The following is a 19,844-nucleotide window of genomic DNA, read 5'->3' on the forward strand; positions in this document are numbered from 1 at the left end:
CACACCCACTCAATGACAAGTCCCTGTTTACAGTTACATTTTGAGACCTATCAGTTAGCCAGTTTTTATGCCATTTAATGTGTGCCATGGTAATTTTATATTATTCTAATTTTTAAACAAAATGTTTTGTGGTACCCAGTCAAACGCCTTGGCTTAAGTCTAAGTGTATTATGTCAGTATTAGTAGCTTTAGCAATCAAATTTGTAATCTTGTAAAAAAAAAAAAATAAAGTTAGTTTGATAGGATCCATTTTCCATAAAGCCATGGCTTTGCATTAATGACATTACCATTCTTTACTACTTTATTAATCGAGTCCTGTATCAGCTGCTCCATTATTTTGCCTGGGATCGATGTCAGGCTAACAAGCTTGTAATTACCTAAGTCATCCTAGTTACCCTTTTAAAAAAATTGGTACAACAGCAGTTTTCTTCCAGTCTTCTGGAACCTCCCTGGTGTCCAAGACTTATCGAAAACCAGCATTAACAGTCCAGTGAGCTCATTGGCCAGTTCTTTTAAAACTCTTGGATGCAAGTTATTGGGACCTGCTGATTTTAAAATGTCTGACTTCAGTAGCTTGTTTAACATCTGCCAGAGTGGCTAGGGGAATGGAACGAGTGTTATCAACATATGATGAGACCGCATCACCTGTTTTTTCCCCCAAACACAGCAGAACTCCTCTACTTTACTGCATTGATAATGCGATCATTTCCATTTAGTAATGGACCAGTGCCATTGTCTGGATTCTTTTTGTTCCTAACATATTTCAAAAACTCCTTCTTGTTCTTAACTCTGCTGGCCACTGATTTCTCTGTGTGTCCCTTGGCTTCTCTTATTAATTTTTGACAATTCCTGACTTCTGATTTATATGCATTACTATCAACTTCTCCTTTCTTCCATCTGGTAGATATTTTTAATTTTTTTTACTGCAGCCTTCACTTCCTCTCTAAACCAGGTCTGTTTTTTAAACCAGCATGGCCTTCCTCAATTGTAGCTTTTTTGGGTATCTAGTAAGGTGTGTGCTTAAATGATTCCCAATTATTATTAACATTTTTCTGATTACATTCTTCCTCCCAGCTGATTGGGCTCTTAATTGTTTTCAGCTTTGTGAAATTGGCCCTATTAAAGCCCCAAGTATATACCGGTATATTACTCATCTAGACGTTATTCTGCTTGCACATTATAAATGTGACCAAGTCATAATCGTTTGTACCTAAGCTACCATTAACTTTTAGTTCCGTGATCAGTTCCTCTTTATCTGTTAGTACAAGTTTAATAAAAAAATTCCCCTGTATTGGCTGCAACTCTGAGTTTGGAAATTTTCATCTATAATGTGTAGACATTCCAAGGCTGTTTTAGTACTGGCAGCATGAAACCTGAAGCATCTGTCTTTCAAACTGATCCCCCCTACTCATGAAGGGTTTTTTGGTACACACAGATAGGTGTGTAAGGGGACATTAAGCGATAAATATCCAAGATCATTTTCTTCAGAGCGGTCGGTGACCTGGAAACAGCTAATGCTATTGTTGATGGAGTGCCATTCCCCTGCCCCTTTTTACCACTGATCCTTCCTAAGCAGGTTATCACCATTGATTTTAAAAGTCCCCCCAAAGTCTCACCTGGTGAATCATCCCACAAAGGTCCAGTAATAGCAACTGGATTGAACTGATGCCCATAAATGTTATTCCCCTTCCTCTTGTCTGTTTCCCAGCTTCTAGCTTTGGGCTACAGGCAATTCAAGAATCTCTTCTCGCCACATCCTTTGGTTCATTGATTAATTTTTGTACTTCACATCTTCCCACTTTTTACCCTCCCCTTTTGCTATTAGTTTAACCCCTTCCTGACTCCTCATTGTACACGCATGCAAGAAACCCTTTACAGCCAGTGTAAGGAGTGTGGGTGTGGGGGAAAACTAATCAAATTGCCTGCTCTGGAAGATCCATAGCAAAACCTCAGACACAAAGGGAAAATAATGTTGCTTTCAAACGGCTCGGACCAGAGAAGTATGATTATTATGGATGGTTTGGAGACGGTACTAGCTAGTGGCCACAACCTGGGTGCAGCACACAAACAAGGACATTTCACAGCACCCAGAGGTAAGTAAGATGCCTCACAGAAAATACATGCAAAGAAGGTCTCTGCCCAGAGGAGCTCACCATCTGTGTGCGACGTACACAGAGGGTGTGAAGGGCACTGGCCGCACACTTACCCAGAAGAAGTATTTGCTGCTCTTGCAGTTTCAGGCTCATTAAGGCAGGTGATGCTACAGAAAAGAGCCTGTTGGGAGTGGTTTGAACATGGTGATGACAGAAGCATGGCAGATAGTCTGAAAGGCCCGTCTAAGTACAGAGCTGAGAGAAGGCGATTGAGGTGGATGGTGGGGAACAGACAAATAATGGGAAAGCCCATCTTAAATCAATGCTGGTACCATAGCACAGTGTAGTCACAATCCCTTTCTCTGTGGCTGCCTGCTCCCAACTAACTCTTCCCCCTGCAGGGGGTGGGGCTCTTATAGGAACTTTTTTCCCAGCATGCCTGGGGCTGACTCTTTAAGTTTGGCACAGCCAGTCAGCTCTAGCCCTTAAACAGCAATTTGGGTCATTACAGCTGCACCTCCCTCCCTCCTGACTGGTGAGTGGCCTGAACTCAGGGGCGGCTCTAGAAAATCCGCCACCCCAAGCAGGGGCAGAAGTGCCTGCGGACCGTCCCGTGGTCCCGCGGCTCCGGTGGGGCATCCGCAGGCATGCCTGCGGGAGCTCCGTCCGAGCCGCAGGACCAGCGCACCCGCCGCAGTCATGCCTGCGGGAGCTTGAGCGGAGCCGCGGGAAGAGGGGACCCTCCGCAGTCATGCTTGGCGCGCTGGGGTCTGGAGCCGGCCCTGCCTAAACTCCTTTGGTTTCTTCTGGGTCCTGTGGCGATAGCATGTTCAGCGCAAAGCCTATCTGCTGTGTGGACTAAGTCTGTGTGTGACATTCAGGCTGGGAGCAGTTGAGGGAAAGGGGGGTTCAGAGGCAGGTGGGGGATGGACAGAGGGAAAACCAGCCAGGAGTGGTCTGAGGAAAGGCTGGGCACTGGGGACAGCAGCAGGGATGGTGAGGGGAGAGAGAGAGAGAGAGAGCCAGCAGCAGTTCAGTACTCCATTCCCATGGCTTCTGAGGCTGCCTTTCTAGGAGGCCGCCATTGCTGGTATCACAGCCTGTGTAAATGGCTGCTTTGTGCAGAACTTGGGCTCCTAGTAAGCGTCTGCGGAAGCCCGTTGGTGGGCACAGTTTGGCTATGTCTGTAATGGCGAAAGCCTGTGCCCCCTGCCTCTGCTGCAGGGCTGGGCCCCAGAGTTTTCACAGCAAGGAACCCAAGGAGACATAAGCTTCAGTATAAACCCCCTGGAAACGGGGAAGCAGCCGGTGCCTCACCATTATTTCACATCACTCCTGGGATAGCAGCTGAAGGCTTCCTCAAAGCTGGGGCTCCATTGTGCTGGGCGCTGCACAGACAGAGGAATGACAGTCCCTGCCCTGAAGCACTGATACGCTCACCTAGAGCTTGCGCTGGAGCAGGGGAGGCAGCTGCTGGTTGGATTTGGAGCCTGCTCCTGTGGGTAACCCAGATCTTTTCCTGAAAGTGAGGATGGACAAGTTGTGCCTCGGGCGTTGTTGGAAAGCCCATGCTTTAACTGAGGCAGCGTTTCCATGGCGTGTAATGTCCCTCTGTGAGCGGTGCTGCCCTGCACTAGCCCGTCTTGCCAAAGTGGCTTGTGCAGCACGTGCGTGGTGAGACTGAGGCCGTGCTAGGTATCATGACATCACTCAGGTGAGCAGCAGAAGATCCAAGGGGGAAAGAAAAACAGAAAGGCCTCAAGCCCCATTGCTACAAGAGGACTCAGGTCTGGAGAACTAAGGTCTGACGTGAATTAGTTCAGCCATTCAGACTGAATCCCCCCCCCCCCCCAATGTAGTAATTGGCAGAATTTGCAAACTTGCCTTCTCCCCCCGCCCCCTTCCCCTTCCCTTGTACGAGAGCTAGAGAGGGTTAGACTAAGGTGCAACCGTTCTGCACTAAAGCTGCCTATCCTGGCCCAATCTATTGTCATGCTAAGAATGAGTCAAAGAAGCCATGCCAGGGCTCAGTGACTTGATGCGAGTTCCACTTCAGACTCTCTGCCACCCCTCCAGCTATGGGAAGGCAGTGGCAGCTGGCACGAAAACTAACTGGAATTCATGTCACTTTTCATCGCTGCCCCAGCACAAGGCATGACATCACTTTCACACTAGAAATGAGTTAAGTCCAACTGTGGTCTGGCAATTAACTCGCCTGCTAAAAGCCTCTTCTGGATGTCGTTAGCAGTTGACTGTGCCCCAGGCCAACCCCCTTGGAATGCATTGAATCCAGTCATGACAAGAAAAGATTTTCTGAAGTATTTCCTCTGTAATTACAGGGCCTGTAGTCAGAGGCTGAGGGTTTAGTCAAGGCTGGCACTAGATTGAAGAAAACAGCAGAGCTGGAATCCTGCAGCTGCGGGAAGCAGGAAGTCAGATCCTGACTCCAATGTTGGGCAAAGTCAGTGCTCCAGCTCAAGGAAGGTTTTTTTCCTAAACCAGTTAAGCCCGGAGCCACAAAGATATTTAGCCTCCCAACACCCGCTGATTTCAATAGCCGTTAGGAGCCTAAATACCTTGGTGGAGCTGGGGCTTAATTTTTAAGCCAGTTGCCTCGTACCTCTTCACGGACGGTTTCCACTGGCGGGATGGCACAGGCAGTTGGTTGAGTCACTGGTGGCAGGATGGCGTTCTTTTAATAACACGCACTGTAGCCAGTAATACTAAAAGCAAAGGACCTTTTCTAGGAGGTTCTGTACAACATGCATCCTTCACTGGTTGATTTAAAGATGAGCTGAGGGTCCCTCCTCTGTTCACTTTTGAACTGCAGTACATTTAGAGCAGTCCAATGCCAGGGTAGTGGGAGAAAACCCACACTTTTTTAGATCCCCTGGTTGAAGTTTGTGCCCCTTTCCTGCATTGCAGAAGCTCAGTAGCTGTTGGTTTAGTTTCAGGAACCGGTTGATGGGATTTATCTGAATGGTTCCTAGCTAAACACCTTGCCCTATGCCCTTTACCCTAGGATGGGTAAGGGGAGCAATTCTTGGTAAGGGTTTTTTTTAAAATGCTGCTGTTCTAGTTTCAGGGAGTTCAATATTTTTCCCTGGTTACTCAGTAAAAGCTGTAACCCAGGACACCTTATTTTATGCATGGTCTCTGGCCTATACAGAGCTGGCAAGCTAATGACTATTCCTGGTGGTTAGTGGCAGGACAGTAACATCTTGCAGTGAGCCGTGGTTTCCTGAGCGCTCTCAATGAAATTAATATTTTAGGCCGCAGCTGTAATGCAAAATGCTCATAATGTAATGTTACAAATGCAGCTTTAGAACTCATCTGGCAAAAGGGTGAGGCTCTGCTCTGTCATCTGAGGCTGGCAGATGATTCACTGGGGCAGAGGGATTATAGCTAGTTTGGAACTGCCTCCTCCCCAGCACATTCTAGAAAATACAGTGCTTTTTTTTGAAGTCCCCTTGGCAAAGAGCTGGGGCTGCTGCCTCTCACTGCAATCACGTCAGCCAGGCACCTGAGAGTTAAGAGGCCAGTAGTGGGATTTTTGTACGTTTTTGCATGTATTTCTTTGCCCCAGAATCAGTTTTGGCTGGGGCCTGCAAACTGATTTTTAGACTATTCTATGAGCAAAAGGAAAGGGATCTTTTAAAGGCTTAACATTTGTTTTTAAAAGGAAATGTATGAAGAATTATGAATCTCTGACATTGCAAACAGCTGTAAGGGCAAAAGATAGCTAAGTCACAGCTACGGCTGCTGGACACACCTGCTTTATTTAGGTAGGATCCTGCCTTGCACTGCTAGAGCTCTCCCTCCATTTAATGTGGTCAGGAAACAGTGCAAACACTGTCATCTAGTGGTAGAGAAACACCAGCCATTGAGCCTTGGCAACCCCAGAATGATTTTAAACACAGAGCTGGCAGTATTACTTATTCGGGGGAGGGGGAGAACTATGGCCAGACCTGGATCAGGTGTGAGTTGGGGTTCAGTGCTCCAGGTTTAAATCCAAACAAAGACTAGAATGCAAGGGTAGTGAAACATGAGATTTCAACCAAAAAGTTGCAGCATTCTCACAAGATCAGTGGTTCTCATGAAATTACCTCCATCCTTTCACCAATCAGCACAGAGAGATGCATGCTCCACAAACACTAATTTTCATGGTGTTCTTCATGTGAGGTGTGTTCACAAGAGCAAGACCCATTAACTCACTGAGAATAGGCCACAACCTTCTGCTGGTGATGGTCTGCAGCTCCTGCTTGCTTAGGGCAGGCTTGAGTGGTGAAAGATTCCCTACCTCACCCCCCCCCCCCCCTTCTTACAAAGCAAGTGGTAAAAGTATCTTAAGTTATTGCCCAGTGGAATTTTGTTTTTTTCAGTCACAGAAGGTCTAGCTCAATTTCTTACTCCTTCACAGCCAAGGGTGGGCGTGGGAGAGAAAACCCTTTACCAAGAAAGGCTGGGGCCCTGGGTAGGGCAATGCTGGAGGCCTGGATTCACTTCCCTGCTCTACCCACTCCCCCTGTGCCACGGCCAAGGTCCCATCTCTACAGTGGGGATAAGAGCCCCGCTCTGCCTCCCAGGGCTGGCTTAATAACTGGGGGGTGGTAGGGCACTATGGTAATAGGGCCAGATATACACCTAAGAAGATTAAACTTGAGCTGGTTCACCACACAGACCTGTGCTGCTGCATAGAAGTACATTGACTGTAAATTGTTGGAGCATTTATTGCCTCCAAATGGTGTAAAACTACCATGGTAACAAACCAGTTTAATTTCTCCTGGAAAGGGAAAATATTCTATTACATAATAGCAAGTGAATCAGAGTCAGGGTCAGCGCAAAGTCTTGATACTGACTTTGGCATTGAGCTACCATGGTGATGGATGTTACATCTACAATAGGCCTGGGAAACATGCTTGTTTTTACAGGGTCGCAGCTGAAATCAGTGAGTTCTACCTGCTGAGAGTAGGGCATCAACCGGTTTATGATCTTACCAGGGCTCTAAGGCAGCATTTTCCATCTCTGAGTCATTTGAAATAGGCCATTCAAGGATCTTCTGGAACCAGGACTGGCAGTTTGAGGTCTCCTACCTTAAACAGTTACCCTGAATGAACTTAAGCTATTTAATAGAATCCTGTTCCCTGCTTCACTTTTGTTGCAGCAGCTGCTTCACTTAAACATGTTCCTGCAGCAACATGACCCATGACGGAGGAGAGCTAAATGCAGCAATTGTAATGACATGAGTTGGAAGTTTGAACACTACCAGCTCTCGTAGAGGAAATGGTGATGCTGTCTGACAGGCCACCTGGGCAAAGGGTTCCTAGGCTCACCATCAGTCAAGGGAAAGATAGTGTCGTTGGCCAACATGCGCTTCCATTAACCCAGATTCAAAGTAATGCGTCTAGAGGCTCCTTTACTTCCTAGAGTCTGCACACTTCATTTACAGGAATGTAAGACAATCACCCGCTTTCATATAGAAATGCAATGCCTGGAGCCTATAGATCCATGCAAGGAATACTCCTGCTTGAGCTCAGCCAATGCCCTCATCTTTAATGTGGAGTCCTGTAATCCATGGCTGCACTTCCACAAAGGGTCTGGAGGTGCATAAGACCAACCTGCTGGCTGCTGCCGCCGCTGCTCCTCCTCTCACTCAGCAAGGAGGCACGCACCAGCCCCTCTGAAGAAAGTGACTAACCTGGGTGAGCTCCCCAAATTCACAATTAACTTGCCCGGGTCTTGTAGACTCCATGCCAAGATGGAATTTGTACTGTCATAGCCTCTGGCGCCTTTGACTTGGTGGGGGCTCTTGTCCTGAGCACTAGACAGATGTAGTAACGGGCCCAAAGAGCTTTGTGCTAGTTGGCAGTACGGCACCAACTGCTCTAGAGCTATTTTGCTCATCTCAGCACGAAGGGCACAAACCCATCTCATCCTCACAGGCCACATCCTGTGCTCTCATCCTGTTCAGCGTCTTTCCTCCTGAAATGAGATTCTTGTATCCTAAATTCCTCACTCCAGCACTAATAAAATCAGCTCCGATTTGGCTTTTGGGATTAAAAATGACCAGAAGTCAGAGTTACAAACCAAACCATTTAATCTTCTCTTGGAAGTAAAACAGTATAGGAGCCCAACCTCAAGATCTCCTGGGCAACAGGCTGGGCAGGTAAATTCATCCTCTGGGCAGGGCCCTCAAGCACAGATCAGGAGTGACAGCAGAATGCAAGATGGCAAGGAGCAGCAGGGCCATGCATACAGTTTAGCAGTTTTACATACTACATGGTAGTAACCCCAAATAGCCAGTAGACCTAAATCATGAGGGAAGGAGACAGACAAGCATCTTGGGACACAAGATTTTACTGGCAGCAGATGACAAACGCTGCACTTTACCTTTGCTTGTTCCTTCCTCCCTTCACAGCGCTGAGGACTGAAATGACAGGGGCTTTCCTTCCCAGTAGTAAGACTGCCTGTTCCTTATTAGAACTGCCAGTTTGTGTGGACTGAATCCCCTTGTCCTGTGTATCCAGCTATCTGCCTGTATGATGTAAGAGCAGAGGCGGCTGCTCTGAAAGTGCCTCCCAAGACAGGCAAGAACAGAGCACTCTGATCACTTTAACAAGTGAAAAGAACTTTCTAGCAGCAGAGTGATTTAGTTTACAAGATTTTAATTTACAAATAAAAAACTACACTTTTCATTTTTTCTCTTTTTTCTCCTCTTTCTTGCCATCACTCTTCTCTTTGTCTTTCTCCTTCTCCTTCTCATCTTTCCTCTCCTTTTTGCTTTCCTCCTTTTCCTGACCTTCCTTCTTCTCTGCATCTCTGTTGGCAATCTTGTTGTTGATGAGGTTGTGCAGGGCAACCACAGACCGGATAAGAGAAGCCAAGTAGACCACCACCATCTGGTCATTGGTCTTCAGGTAAAAGGCCTTGACAAACTCCTGCAGGTTGACATCCGGTAGCAGGTTGAAGACATCCTGAAGCTGGTAGATGATCTGGTGATTGATGGGTAGTTTGCCCATGGCCACTTTCTCTAGGTAGCTCCTGATATCCAGAAGTTTGGAGTTCAGTCCCTTCAAACCATGGACCTGATTTGTGATGCGCTGGGACAGAGTGCCCACTGTTGTGTCTTTAATATCTCTGAAACACCCAAAATAGGAAGGAGAAGCCTTAATGTTACTTTACATACATAAATTTATTTTGGAGCTAGAAAGATCTATAGAAAGGTAGATGCTTTGAAGGGTAGATGAAGTAAAATTTTTACAAAACACTTCACAGTGAAGATTCAGAAAAAACTAATTTACATTGGGTGCATTAGAAACACCTAATATAGATTTGATAAAGGTCACCATATGCTCTCTATGGACTGAATATTTTTTAGGAATACTAGTCTGATGGTTTGAAGATAACGAGAGGACTCCTGGGTTCTATGAGAGGCTCTGTCACTAACTCACTTTGGGGACTTGGGCAAGTCACATCTCTCCAGATTACACAGCTGTAAAATAGGTATAATTGTTTAACATCACAGGGGCCTTGTGAGACTTAACATTTCACTGACGGCTCTGAGATTTACAAATATAAAGAGTGAAGGCAAACCAAAGCAAAATCTCCCTCTCTGACCATTTGTAAACAAGAGCCTTTCTGCTCTTTGAGTCTTGAAAGGTCTGCCCAGTCTGCCCCCAGATAACCTTTCTGACAGGTGGCTGTTGCTGTCACAGGAGCAATATGAACATCAGTATTAAATGGAAGTCTTTCTGAACCATGGAGTGTGACTCTACATTGTTCTGAAGTATCTTGAGCTATTTGCTGGAGTTCAAGGAGCAAGGTGAAACTGATGTTTTTGTTTTTGTTTTCAAAAAACCAAACATTTCACTAGAAATGAGTTCAGCAGATTCTATATTATGCAGTATTGCTGAATTAATTTAATCTAAACAGGTTAAGTGTTTAAGTAGCATGTAACAAGGTCCTTGTTTCCTGTATCGTATCCCTGGGCAGGGAGCTGGTGTTAGCAGTTGTTAGATGGATAAAATGAGCTGCCATCCAACCACTGATGAGGTTTTTCATTAAAATAAAGCTTTTACCGTAACAAGTGTTCAACACCAACTTCCTCTGCTTCCTCAGCTCCAATTTCACTGGTCACATGTTCAAAAGTCTTGGAGGTTGGCGTTCCATCCTTTGTTGGGGTACAAGAATGGGATGGTGACAAGGTTAGAAACAGAGAACAGATGATTACAGGTGTGACAGCATAACTTCAAATGAGCGGATTTTGGGCACTGTGCATGTGAACAGTAGAACTGCTCCAATGAAACTTCAAAGCAAAGAAGGTTTATTGGAAGCTGGATTTGTTACAAGCCAAAAAGCACTGTACACTTTATCCAGAGCTACGTCTGGCCTGCTTCGATGAATAAGTGGAACATGCATGATAGGAATAGGATCAGAAACAGCCAGTGAGGAAAACCTATCAAGATGGGATAGGAGAGCCCCACACAGTCCACAGATATGGTGAAAACTAGTTCATAACAGAATCCCCAAAGTGAGTTAATTAAGTATATGGGGTTTTAAAAAGGGAGACTAAAAAATTGATATTTTTAAAATTAATCTAGAAAACTGGCTAGACATGCCACTGGAAGTCAGACAGGGAGGAGGTCATCAACAAAGGTACTTTAATGTGCTGCCTAATTTCTAGTGCACACCAGTTAAACTGAGGCAGGTGTCACTAACCCACAGAAATGGTAGAGACAGCTGAGGTGATGGTAACACCACATTATTCTGTACATTAATGCTCCTCCCACCACTTCATCTGTACCATTATTCTTGGTGAGGCTCAATAGTTTCAGGTAGTTAATTTGCAGGGCTATGTACTGGAGAGTGCGTGTGTATGTGTGCGACCGAGTGCCTTGGTGACTATTTTATTTGAAGATGGGACCTAGTTACCTTTGAGACTTGTATTAGTTTTGGTTGTACCATGCTCCAGGCCCAGTGGGGACAAGAGTTCACGAAACCAGAAAAAATACCCCATAGATTTAAGACTGGAGAACCTGGGAACAGCTGTCTCTCTCCACCATGGGTCTCAAACAGATGATGACAGGACCAGGTTTTTTTTTTTTTTTAAATATTTCTGGATTCTGATTTTAAAACCATCAAAAATTAAATCTGGAAAAAAGTCACCACTGATTCTAGTGTACAGAATCAGTGGTACTAGATGAGTGATTAACAAAGATAGTAAAGCCAACCTTGTGTAGTTAAGACTAAGCTGGTGAAGATGAGGTGTGTGATTACTCAAACTATTGCTGCAACAAGCTGATGTGTATCAGATGTATTATAAATGCATACTCCACCCTGCTGTTTTTTTATGGGTGTGGACAAACAGTAAAGGAGCAGCATTCTAAATCGATACAGCTAGCTGAAGTTGCAAGAACCTGCAGAGCTCCTTCGTTCAAGCAGGGAGAAACTGCTTTTCAGGAGTGTTGGAGGCTGGATAATTTTGGTTCAATAAGCTGAAATTTACAGTGGGGGTTCAAACACTGATTTAGCAGGTTTAAACTGAAAGGCAAAAAACCCCTAGTTAGCAGACACAATGTTATCTACTGAACTGAAAAATCCAAACTGATGTAGTAGAAAGGGTACCCTAAAGGACAAGGCAACACGGTTTAACGTATCTATTCCTTAAAGCACCTCTTTCCCTTTTGCAGGAAACCCCACAACAGTCTGAAAATGACAAATACTGAAATGTTCAACACTCACATCATGAACTTCTTCAACTGAAATATAGGCTTCTGTTGGCAGCCCCAGGTCCTTTGGCTTTACATCAATAATTACCAATACCTGGTGGAGAAACACACATTAGACAAAACCTACTCAAGAGCTAGAAGAAACAGGTTGTGGCCAACTGCTAATTCTCTAGCAATGACAAGTTTGTTATTCAATCAAAGAGGTTTCAAACTGCAAGCAGAGGAAAAAATGTCTGCCACTCTTTCAAGGGACACTGATCAGTGTGCTCTATTCTCTTTAGATCAACCATGCTATATCTTACTACATTTCATGTCACTACTGCAAATTGCAGATGGAGCTGGAAGGGACTGCAGGTTCCCAGAAGGTCCATAAACAGTTTAAGTGCATTACTTACAGAATTAGGACAGTATCTTTTCATTAGTTCATTGATGGCAATGTCATTCTTGTGTAGTTTGGGGCCTGTGTGGTACCATCCAACAATTCTTTCCCTAGCTGGGAAAACCAAAAACAATTAGAATAGTCAGAATCTGAGGGTAATGACAGGATGATAGTTCATACAGGGGCATACAAGTGCTCAAATCCAGGTACTGCCTGACCCTGGGTTGTGCCCAAACTTCTCAAAGGACATCAGGTAGAACTCCCACTTCTGCTTTACAGACACCAGTAAAGGCCTAAATGCTTTGAGAAATTAAATTGTTGCTGCACTTTGCACTCCTTCGCCTCAGATTCTGTGCTGGTGGAAGGCAGTCTAGGAATGGAAAATGGAGTAGGTGATGGCTGAGGGCATATGAAGGTTGGGAGCTGAACAACGCATTTAGATTCAAAATTTACTGGCAAATCTGGAAAACAGGGCTTCACAGGAAGGTATTTGCTAAATTGATTTTTGTGCCTAGACACTTCAATAATGGGCGCACATGAGATAGATTAAATGCAGCATTATATTATTAGACAGCACAGGCGAGCCATTTGTGCATCACCCCAGACAACCCAAACTACCTTAGCAAGAATGATCCCCAAGTCAGAGCTGGTTTATGCAACATGGCACTTTTGAGCACACAGACTGTGGGGCTCTCTGAGACAAAAGGGGGCCAATGTGGCTCTTGACATCCCGCCGCACAAAAATTCAAAGATAAGCTGCAAGATCTGCACTCGGCTTGAGACTCAAATACTTAAGGAATCATAAGAACATCAGCAATCTAAATAAGAGTTTTTCCCAGGGACGGGAATGTTCACAGGGGAATTACTGTAGTGTCTCCAGATTCAGCCCCCATAATCTTATAAAGAAAAGAAAAGGGAGACCTTTATAAACAAAACAGAAAGGTTAATCAGTTCACCTGATTTGTAATTCCGATGTCTGCACTCATACGAGGGAAAGGTGGCAGAGGGAAAGGAGATTCTGGCGGAAGGAGTCATAGTATCAGGGTTTGAATTTCTTATAGCTATTCAATCCCCAAGATCATCACCTCAGTTCTTGGAAGTACAGCGCTACCAGGAGACTTAGAGAGTGAGTTTCTAGGCAAATATCAACCACTCACAATGTGCACTTACCATTGACTTTTTTAAACATTCCATACATGTTCTCCAGATAATCATGGTCTAGAAACCACACAGAGTCATCTTTATCATCCTCATCGAAAGGGACTGGGAACAAAACAGTTAGTTCAATATTTAGTAGTTCAAGTTTCATCCAGCCTGAAAACTTTCACAGAAAAATCAGATTTTTCCCCAGCAAGTTCTTGGCTACAAATGAAAAAAAAAAAAGTAATTTTTCTCAATTTTGATTGAATACAACTGTTCTGCTATACTGTGCTGCAGATACTGTTGTAAAACTCAACAGGAAAACAGCAACGTTAGCTGATTTTTTCAAAGTGGTTTTCTGATAATTACTGAATTAGTTTTAGAATTGAGCAAGGAAAACCAAAGCAATTGAATTATTCTGGGCAAAGTGTTCAAGAACACACCAGGAACATTCCAGTGTATGAACAATTTACACAAAATTGGTGTGTGAGGACTTCTGATAAAGAAAATGTGGGTCCCAATAGGTCACTAGAGCCTGTTGGGTCAACAGAGGTGAAAAGCTACTTTGTCGTATAAGACACATTCCATTAGACAAATAACTACAATTCTATGAAGTCTGTTGAAAAATAATTGCATATGCCATTTTCTCGAGTAAAGAACTAGTTTGTTTTGTTAGTTCACATTATGGATAACAGGCTACAAGTTTAGTTCTGAGCAACAGGGCTTTAATTTACAGGAATACAAAAAAAATCTCCAATTATAAAGTTCTATTTTTGGCAGCCCTGCCATTTAACTGACCAAACTGCTACTCCATCTTCACAACTCTGCAAAAAATAACCCAGGATTAGGCTACACTTTTGTTCCCAGATTTTCACGCAGGAGCCAATACGGATGATTCTGCTTTATCAATAAATATTCATCTGCTTTCTGAAGGGGGTAAGAGGAGATAAGAGAAGTAAATAAGAAAACAAAAAAGTCAGAAAAGGCCATACAGGTTCCGATTTTACCACTGTACAAAACCAGGATTCAAACTCAAGAGGTAATGATTTTAATACAAGTGAAAATACTTTTTAAGCAATATCTCTGCAATTCTCATGGGCTATTCTTAAAGAAAAAAGGTACTTTTCAAATAAAACATTAGATCTTCATGTGAATAAGTAACATCTGCAATGACATTAGCTAGGTAACTCAAGCCATGAGTCTTCAAAGCCCAAGGAATGATTGGAATTGTGGAATGATCACAATCCAGGATCAGGAAGAAATCTTCCACCTCTGAGTATACTGAACTGCTGCTGCTTTAGGAGTTTTACAGCTGCCTCTGAGCATTCACCATTGGACACTGCTGCAAACAAGATGCAGAGCAGGAGACTGATGGGATCGGGTTCTTTTGTAAGCAGATAACTAGCATTTTTCCATGAAAATGTAGACACCATAGTTTCATGAATTTATAAATGGGAAGAAGAGTTTAATGTGCCAGGATGATGCAAGAAAACATTTGGCAGTTTTTCTGCTAGCTAGCTTAATAGGTGGTAAACAGAATAGGACACCCAAACTCACCTGCAAAACTGTTGGAGACATCTAATATTTTCTTCTGCCAAGAGCCCAGCAACACTCCAACAACTCGCTTCTGATTCCCAACTTTTCCTATTCTAAATGGAAAAGACTGTCACAGTTTGTATTAAGAAATGCAACATATTTGATACTGGAAATAAAACACCAATAGTACAAGTGAATCAGTTGTGTCATCTGACTTTAAGATAGAAATGGGAGAGATGGCTCAGTGGTTTGAGCATTGGCCTGCTAAACCCAGGATTGTGAGTTCAATCCTTGAGGGGGCCACTTAAGGATCTGGGGCAAAATTAGTACTTAGTTTTGCTAGTGAAGGCAGGGGGTTGGACTCGATGACCCTTCGGGGTCCCTTCCAGTTCTATGAGATAGGTATAGCTCCATATATTATTTATTATAAGATAAACAGCATGTGGTTCTTGGGGATGTAGGTGGGAGACTAACAGGGTAATATGTTCCTTGCCATTACTTAGTTAATTTATACCTAAAGAAGTTGTTACAGTGCACTCTAAATCCAGGCACTACACTTGTAATTTATCCTCTGATGTGAAAAATGCACTAGATGTTTCCATGCAGCTAATGGATGCCACTATAACGGAGATTACTGTGTCACAAAATAGAGGGCTACTACTGCATTTGTTCTGTAAATCAAGCTGTAAAAAGTACAGTAAACTTTCAACTTTGTTCACTGTCATCCCTAATTTACTTTTACAAATAGTAGGTTTCTCTCTGCTATTGTACGCTGCCTTGAAGGAAAAGATTTTTTTTACATTAAGAGTGCTTGTCAGTTAGTACAATTAAGTTAATTTTAGGCACACTGAGCACAAATTGCACAAGATGTTTAGAGGAATATAATTTATTCTCTGCTGAGTGAATTGTAGCTTTAAGGGTAAAATCTGTTTAAACCAGACAAATGAAAAATGCCATGTTTCAATATGCAGAGAATATACACACTACATTTAAAACTAAAGTCAGTTATGCCTAATAACAAGTTATAAATACCATTTTAACCAATTTCACTGTATTCAAATGTTACTTTAACTCTGGTTCAATTGTTCTTGCTTAAGGGAAAAACAAATAAACCCATTTGGGAATATCATGTCCTTTAATGCAAGCATAAACTATCATCTTTTTAATTTACTAAATCACAAATGATACCCCATGACAAATCATAACTCTCAATACATCATATTGGTACTGTTCAAACTCCTTATATCACAAAATTAGAAATCAGCACTCCTAAACTGTTGCTTTTGCAGTCCATTCATGCAGCTTTAGGACACTGTAGTTGCATTTTATTGATGCAAGGTAATTCCACTTGCTAATTTTTTTTTAATGGTATACAGAACCACACACATGCATGGTCTCTGTGCTGAAGAGCCTATGTTTTAAGATAAACATTAGCTTCAAGATTTTCAGAATTGTACACATAAAAATGCATATTCATCTGATTGCATAATTTGGAAGCATAAATTAGCATAACTGCATGAACATTGTGGAAACTGTGCAGTCAGATGATTTACTTAATTGTCCATTTATGCTCACAATTGCAGCTACAGGCCATACCCCCAAATCTGAATAGCTGGTGCTGACTTTCACATTTATGAAGTTATCTAGGGTATGTGCACACAGCACAGCTGTCGCCAAAACTTTTGTCTTTCGCAGGTACTTAAAGTCCCACCCCCGCGAAAGACAAAAGTTTTGCTGACAGAAGCGGCAGTGTGAATGCAGCTTCGTGGGCAGGACAAAGCATATGCCACTTGTGGGGCTGGAAGTATTTTGTCGGCAAAAGTGCTGACAAAATACCACAAAAGAGCCTTCACAGGGAGCGACAAGGCTGTGTCCACACAGCCTTGTTGCTAAAAGGCTCCGTAGTGTAGACAAGCCCCTTCTACCTTTCTGACACGCACAGCCAGAATATCAAACTATCGAAGCAAAATCTTCAAGTTTTCTGAGATACTTGCTCTGGGTTTTACTGATCAATGAGATACGTAGCAGACAATACAAAGCCGAAAGCTTTGCCGAACTGAGTAACTGCTTATAAAAAGGTTACATACAGCCAGTAACACATTTAGTTGAAGAAGCAGTTTGGGGTCTTTAAGGACGCAAGGCCATGATGTAAAGTGTGACTGCGATCTTTAGGGCTACAGTCACTCTCCTGCAGGTGAGCACTTCTGCATGCAGCGAGGTGGGTTTACAGCTCCCGGAAAGGAGCCCCGTCAGGCTGAACTCGCCAGCCGCTCGCTACGAATGGCTCCGGACCTCAGCAGCGAATTTCACCTCTACAGGCCCCAAGTTTTCACACCGTCACCAGCCCGCTGGGCCCGCCTATTGTACAGGCTAGCCGGCTCGGGGCGGTGTGGGGGGAGCCGGAGAGCGGGGCACACCCGCAGCTGGGCTTCCTGGGTGCCGAAATCCCACACGGGAGTCCCGGCAAGCGCCGGGCACCGACACGAACCACCCCACGCTCCCGAGCCAGGCCCCAGGCTGCCCCCGCCGCCCCGGGGCCCGAGCCGGTCTCGCAGCCATGAGGCGCCGGTGAGGGGTACTGGGCCCCCGGCGGGGCCATAGCTCAGCTCCCCGCTCCCGGCCCTGCACAGGGAACGGCCCGGGCCCGTGACTCAGCGGCCGGGCGCGCCAGGCTCCGCCGGGCCTCACCTGTTGAAGTGATCCACCACGCTGAGCAGCACCAGCGGGTGAACCACCACCCGGTCCACGGCCAGCTCCGGCATCGCGCCTTCGGCCCCGACTCGCTGCGACCCCGGCCCCACACGGCAGCAGCAGCACCAGGCCCGGCGCCTCAGCCAGCGGTCACTGCCGCCGCTCCCAGCATGCACCGCTCGGGGGCGGAGCCTCCGTGACACCATCTTGGAAAGGGCGGCAAAAGGGAGCGGGAAGACGCCACCTTGGAAAGGTCACTGAAGTCGCTAAAACAGGGCCGACATCTTGGGAAGGTCCGGTCTATGGTGCCCGCCTCCCCCCGAGGTAGAACCGCACCGCCATTTTGGGAGGGTCAGTTAGGCTCGAAATGCCCTATCAGGGCCCGGCCCCAAGCTGCGCCTGGAGGAGCGGGGCCTGTGAAACACCTCAGCCCAGCCCTGGGTGCGAGAGGCTCGCGACATGCCCCACCAGGAGGGGAGCCCCGTACCAGGGCGGGGGTGCTGGGCCTAGCAGCCCGTGAGCTGGGCTCTCCTCCCCGAGGCACCGCCCTCACCCCAGTGGCAGGGCCTGACTGAACGTGCGGCCTGGCGCCTGCCCCGAGGAGCTCCCAGTCTGAGGCCGCGAGATGGACAGACCGAGCGCTGTGGTACAGGTGGGGAGCTCAGTTCAGGTGTCGTCTGCACCCACAGAGCCAACCCGCCCCCTCCTTCACCGGGGGAGCCAGCCCCACCATTGCAGGGCCTTTTCCTTGGGTGGAGGGAAGGGAGGAGGCAACAAGGAATGACAGCAAGGTTGTCCTGCCTAACAAGTTAAAACGGGCTCCTTCTGCACAGCCCTAGTGTTAAAACCCCCTCCAAAACAACACTGCATCTTAAACAAATAAAATACCCACCTCATTTGATCTTGAGCCTCCGATTGGCCAGCTGGTGTCGTTAATGTCTGTAATGTATGTGCTAATCTAGGTTCTGCTCCTGTTGAAATCAATGACAATACTGTACTTCCAAAGGATTAGACCCAGAGAGGTATACATCCTGTTCTGGTGATGGGGTTGGCTTCACTTCCCCTCTCGAGGCTGCGAGATGCCCGCTTGCCCCCTGCATTTGTTGAAGCGTTCCTGAAGACTGTACTAACTTGTGTCCCTTCTGTGGGCTCTTGCACTACCAGAAAATAGCTGGAGTGTACCTATGCACTCTCCCACTGCCAGCCTACCTTCAGCCCAGTACCTAGACTGTGGACTTTTGCGCTTGTAGATCCAATTTTACTGTCACTATGCCTACTAGAGAGGCACCCTGTACTGGGGGTTTTCCTTGGGGTGGCTTTACCAGAGCTTTGCAGCCATTTTATGTTGATATACCTGAAATAAATTGACTGCAACTCAACCATGAATTCCCCTCTTAGATTGTAAATTTCTCGGAACAGAAACTGACATACATCTTCTTTTATATTTATACAGTTCTGAGCAGTTGACAGCTACAGTATTAATGAGCAATAATAATCATACTTATATCCTATGAACCATTTCACATCCTCAAAGTATTGTACAAAAGTAAACTAACTACTCTTTGCAGAAGGTAAAGTGATATGCCCACCTCCCATTACTCAAAGTAAACAAATAAGATGAATGCTACTGTTAATCTTTACTCTCACCTCTGGTTAGTCATTTAAATTTCAGTGATTACTCTTTTCAGCTTAGGTGACAGGGAAACTGCCTGTATTTACTCAAGATACTGTATCATCATTGTCCTTAATGTACTTTTTGCTATGGTGAATTGAATTCTGTGGCTGTGGAATCATGGAACAAACCAAGACCCTTATGGGCTTTTATATGTGTCAAAAAATAAGGAAGACAAAGGTGGATCCCTTTAAGACTCCACATGAGGGCACTTTTGGGAAGGCCAGCAATTGCACAACACATGTCTTCTCTCCAAAATATATCAATAAAGCCTTGTCCACTCCCCTGAGATCTGTAGGTGGATGCAACGTTATGCACTTAGGGACTAACAACATGATTTTCCTCCCAGAATCTGGGGACGTATCAGCTGGAAGTGACAAGGAGGAGGAACACGTGGGTGTATTGGTTGATCACAGGATGACTACAAGCTGCCAGTGTGATGCAGCAGTGAAAAGGCTAATACAATCTTAGTATGCATCATGCAAGGTATTTCCGGTAGAGATAGGGAAGGGTTATTAACATTATACAAAGCATTGGTGAGACCTCATCTGGAATAGCAAGTGCAGTTCTGATCTTCCATGTTTAAGAAAGATGCATTCAAACTG

At 45.0% G+C, this 19,844-nt stretch overlaps 1 protein-coding gene and 1 long non-coding RNA gene across 2 annotated transcripts; one reads left to right on the top strand and one right to left on the bottom strand.

The window, feature by feature from the left end:
• The first annotated feature begins 2,588 nt into the window (after nucleotides 1-2,588).
• On the top strand, nucleotides 2,589-14,960 carry LOC123349132. Its single transcript, XR_006573387.1, has 3 exons — nucleotides 2,589-2,628; nucleotides 9,790-9,915; nucleotides 11,783-14,960. It is a non-coding gene; the product is annotated as an uncharacterized LOC123349132 (long non-coding RNA).
• Nucleotides 6,950-17,756, bottom strand: PSMD7 (proteasome 26S subunit, non-ATPase 7). The gene is made up of 7 exons (XM_044986911.1): nucleotides 17,565-17,756; nucleotides 14,898-14,989; nucleotides 13,371-13,463; nucleotides 12,217-12,314; nucleotides 11,835-11,915; nucleotides 10,172-10,263; nucleotides 6,950-9,230 (listed from the first exon to the last, which is right to left on the bottom strand). The coding sequence occupies exons 1-7, from the start codon at nucleotides 17,636-17,638 to the stop codon at nucleotides 8,786-8,788; spliced, it is 975 nt and encodes a 324-aa protein (XP_044842846.1). The 5' UTR covers nucleotides 17,639-17,756; the 3' UTR covers nucleotides 6,950-8,785.
• Between the last annotated feature and the right edge of the window lie 2,088 nt (nucleotides 17,757-19,844).

The sequence above is a fragment of the Mauremys mutica genome, chromosome 14, assembly GCF_020497125.1.
Source record: "Mauremys mutica isolate MM-2020 ecotype Southern chromosome 14, ASM2049712v1, whole genome shotgun sequence".
Taxonomy (NCBI): Eukaryota; Metazoa; Chordata; order Testudines; family Geoemydidae; genus Mauremys; species Mauremys mutica.